The sequence below is a fragment of the Egretta garzetta genome, unplaced genomic scaffold, assembly GCF_000687185.1.
Source record: "Egretta garzetta isolate BGI_Z169 unplaced genomic scaffold, ASM68718v1 scaffold287, whole genome shotgun sequence".
NCBI classification, from domain to species: domain Eukaryota; kingdom Metazoa; phylum Chordata; class Aves; order Pelecaniformes; family Ardeidae; genus Egretta; species Egretta garzetta.
The window spans coordinates 2,553,628-2,556,764 of record NW_009260435.1 but is presented as its reverse complement, the minus strand read 5'-3'; the positions used below and the strand labels follow the sequence as shown (position 1 = coordinate 2,556,764).

At 46.4% G+C, this 3,137-nt stretch overlaps 1 protein-coding gene across 1 annotated transcript in view; it reads left to right on the top strand.

The window, feature by feature from the left end:
* The first annotated feature begins 512 nt into the window (after positions 1-512).
* SIN3A (SIN3 transcription regulator family member A) overlaps positions 513-3,137 on the top strand; it is a 26,786-nt gene continuing 24,161 nt past the window's right edge. The window contains exons 1-2 of the mRNA XM_035899343.1: positions 513-1,211; positions 3,054-3,104. Coding sequence (XP_035755236.1) covers positions 951-1,211; positions 3,054-3,104 — 312 coding nt within the window. The 5' untranslated portion in view covers positions 513-950. The remainder of the gene's footprint in view (positions 1,212-3,053; positions 3,105-3,137) is intronic.

Genomic DNA, 3,137 nt, shown 5'->3' with positions numbered 1-3,137 from the left:
ATGTCAATAGCTATCAATGCATAGAAAACAGCACTGGAATTCGCTTGCAGAAAAGAGTAGGTGAGTAGTTCAATCAGAGTGAAGAATTCACAGCGCTTTTAGGAGTGAGACAGTGGGGAAATGACCCGTCAGTTTTGAAGTGAAATAAAGTTGCATGAAGACAACTTAGAGTAGGGCAGGGAACGTGCCTGCGTTTTGGGGAAAAAAAATACCAGAGAGTATGCAGGAGAGCTGCTGATCGGTGCTCGCAGGTGTGCAGGATGCGAGCACAGCACCTGCTAGCACCGCTTCGCTTTGCACTCTTCAGCTTGCTGCCAGTGAGTGAGGCCAGGATGTTGGGAGGATCATGGCTGTGTGGCGTCCAAAATATTCCCGGTGTGGTGGGTGGGTGGGTTTCATCGAGGTTGCATGTGTCTTCTGTGTATTAAACGGAGAACTCTATACTGTGGGGCTTTGTGAGTGATTTCAAAATCTAATTGTGCATCTTGCTTTTTGCCTCTTCCTTTCTCCCACATTTTTAAAGCATCTCTCGTAGCTGGCTGTCATCCTACCTGGACTGCCCAGGAGGTTTTGGGGTTTTTTTCCTGTTTTCAATGTAGGCAACTTAGTCCAGGCTGTGCGTAGGTAATGTGCCCTCCCCCAGTCAGTTGTGTTCAAATACTGCATTCAACGAGCTTTGCATTGCTTAGGGTCTGCATGTACTCCAGATGCCCATGCTAGCAACGTCCTTTAAGTGAGATTGAACAAATTGTTAGCTTTTAAGCAGAGTGTTTTATTTCCAACAACAAGGCTGTACTTTTTTTGATAAAACATGATTGCATATTTTATGCAGAAAGCTGAATCTTAATTCCACTTTCTTATCTCAAGATATCAGTAACTTAAATGGGTAGACAGAAACTTGCCCTGCCTGCTCTTGGTGAACTTAGCATCCATGGCGTTGGCAGGGAGCGATGAATCAATTGCGTTTGTTAATTGGTTTGTTTCTAACAGGTTTTGTAGTGCTTCCTGAGCATGAGTTCAGAATGAAGCGGCGATTGGATGAGCAGGAGTCACCCGTGTATGCGTCGCAGCAGAGACGTATCACCAGCAGCACCGAAGCTTTTCAACACCAGCACCGCGTGCTTGCCCCGGCGCCTCCGGTCTATGAGGCAGTTTCGGAGACCATGCAGTCTGCCACGGGGATTCAGTACTCAGTAACTCCCAGCTACCAGGTGTGTGCGCACATCCCTTAGCTGCATCTCGGGGGATCAGCTGCTGTCCCGCTGCATGAGCGGCCAGCACCGTGCCATCTCATGGTAGAATCCTGTATTTGAGACAAGGTGTATTTTGGGCTTGCTAAAGAAAAAGCAAGATTAGACAATGTGCTTATCATACCTCATTTTAAGCACTTGCTTTAAGGCTGTCGGCTTCATTCCTGTTCAGAGCCACCTGAACAAATGTGGTGTCGCTTGGCTTTTTTGAACATGACTCTCTTAATGATTCTCTTAGATTGTGGTCTCTGAATCCTAGAGGCAAATGTGTGCAGGGCTTTTGCTCCATTTTTCTTTTCTTCACTGGGAAAAGGTTTGTTCTTATGGTTGCTCTGTCACAGGTGTATGGTATCTTGGGTGATCTTAAGCTTAACAGACTGGATGGGATCAGCGTTTCAATTGGAGACTTTTAAGAAACTTGAAATGTTTCAGAAGACATTACCCCAGAGTCATTAGGTGGCACTCTTCCCTCTCTTGCCTCCTTTGCAAGGAGCTGTCAGCTGGGGAGAGAAAAAAAAACAAAGGCACTTTTAAGAGTGCACTGGAGATACCTCCCAGGGAGAGGCAGTTCCTCTGTTACTTGTCTTTGCTGTGATTTTGGGCATGTTGCGTCTTCCACGCTTGTGTTGCTAGTGAGCTGCTCTCCCTGTCTGGTGCCCAATTTTACACACAGCTTCTTCCTTACTTCTGCAGAAGGGATGTTTGCACCAGTAGTAGCAGCTGCAGAGCTGAAGAGCCTGCAGGCAGACACTTGTGGGGACTGGAAGAGGGTGTGTTTATGCTGGCAGTCCTTCCTAAAAAGAACTTGGATGGACCAGCAAGCAAATCGTTTCTTGTTCATGAGAAGGATAAAAAAAAAAGTATCTCCCATCTAAAAGAGGCTTGAATGGAAAACTAAATTTGTGTAAAATGAAAAGTAATTTACTTTTTAAAAATTCTTTAAAGGCTCTTTTAATGGATTTTCCAAATTGAAACTTTTCTGGTTTAATATATGAAGGAGGCCCAAAAAGTCCCTGCCTTCTGTTCCTTTTCCTGTTTCTCTAGGGGAGACACCAAGCTGAGTTTTTCCCTAAGTCTGCTGGTGCCAGAGAGCCACAATTTTGACTGCCAGTACCCAAACTGAACGGCAAGAGTGTAGAAGCTCGTAAAGATTCATTCATTCAGATTATTGCTTGCGACACGTAAGTGTCGGAGAGAAGACAGAGAACCTTGCCTCTGTCAGACTTAAAAATCCGATTTGGTGCCCCTTTTGCAGGTCTTTATGTTAGCGTTAGTGACTAGACAGCCAGGGAGTATGCAGGATGGGGAGAGGCTGTGTTTGTAACATGTTTGCAGAGAGGGGTCTCCTGTATTTGGAGTGTAGGGTGAGAGTTGTCTTGTTTTGGTTTTGGGTCTCTCTGGGTCATTGCTGAAGAAAAGAAAAGATATTTTTTTGAGTGAGGTTGTTGGCAGTCACGGTTAAAGGTCAAACTGACTGTGTTCTGCTTCCTTAAAATTTTACTTGTATACCTGGGTCTGGGAAGGCTGATTTTTCTCTGCCCACACAGCGAGCAGAGGTGGCTGCAAAGCTGTAGCTGTACGTGATGTTCTCTTTCCTTGCCAGGTGTCGGCCGTGCCGCAGAGGATATTTTTTTGAGTGAGGTTGTTGGCAGTCACGGTTAAAGGTCAAACTGACTGTGTTCTGCTTCCTTAAAATTTTACTTGTATACCTGGGTCTGGGAAGGCTGATTTTTCTCTGCCCACACAGCGAGCAGAGGTGGCTGCAAAGCTGTAGCTGTACGTGATGTTCTCTTTCCTTGCCAGGTGTCGGCCGTGCCGCAGAGCTCGGGCAGCCATGGGCCGGCCATCGCAGCCGGCCAAAGTGGCCACCACCACACCGCACCAGCG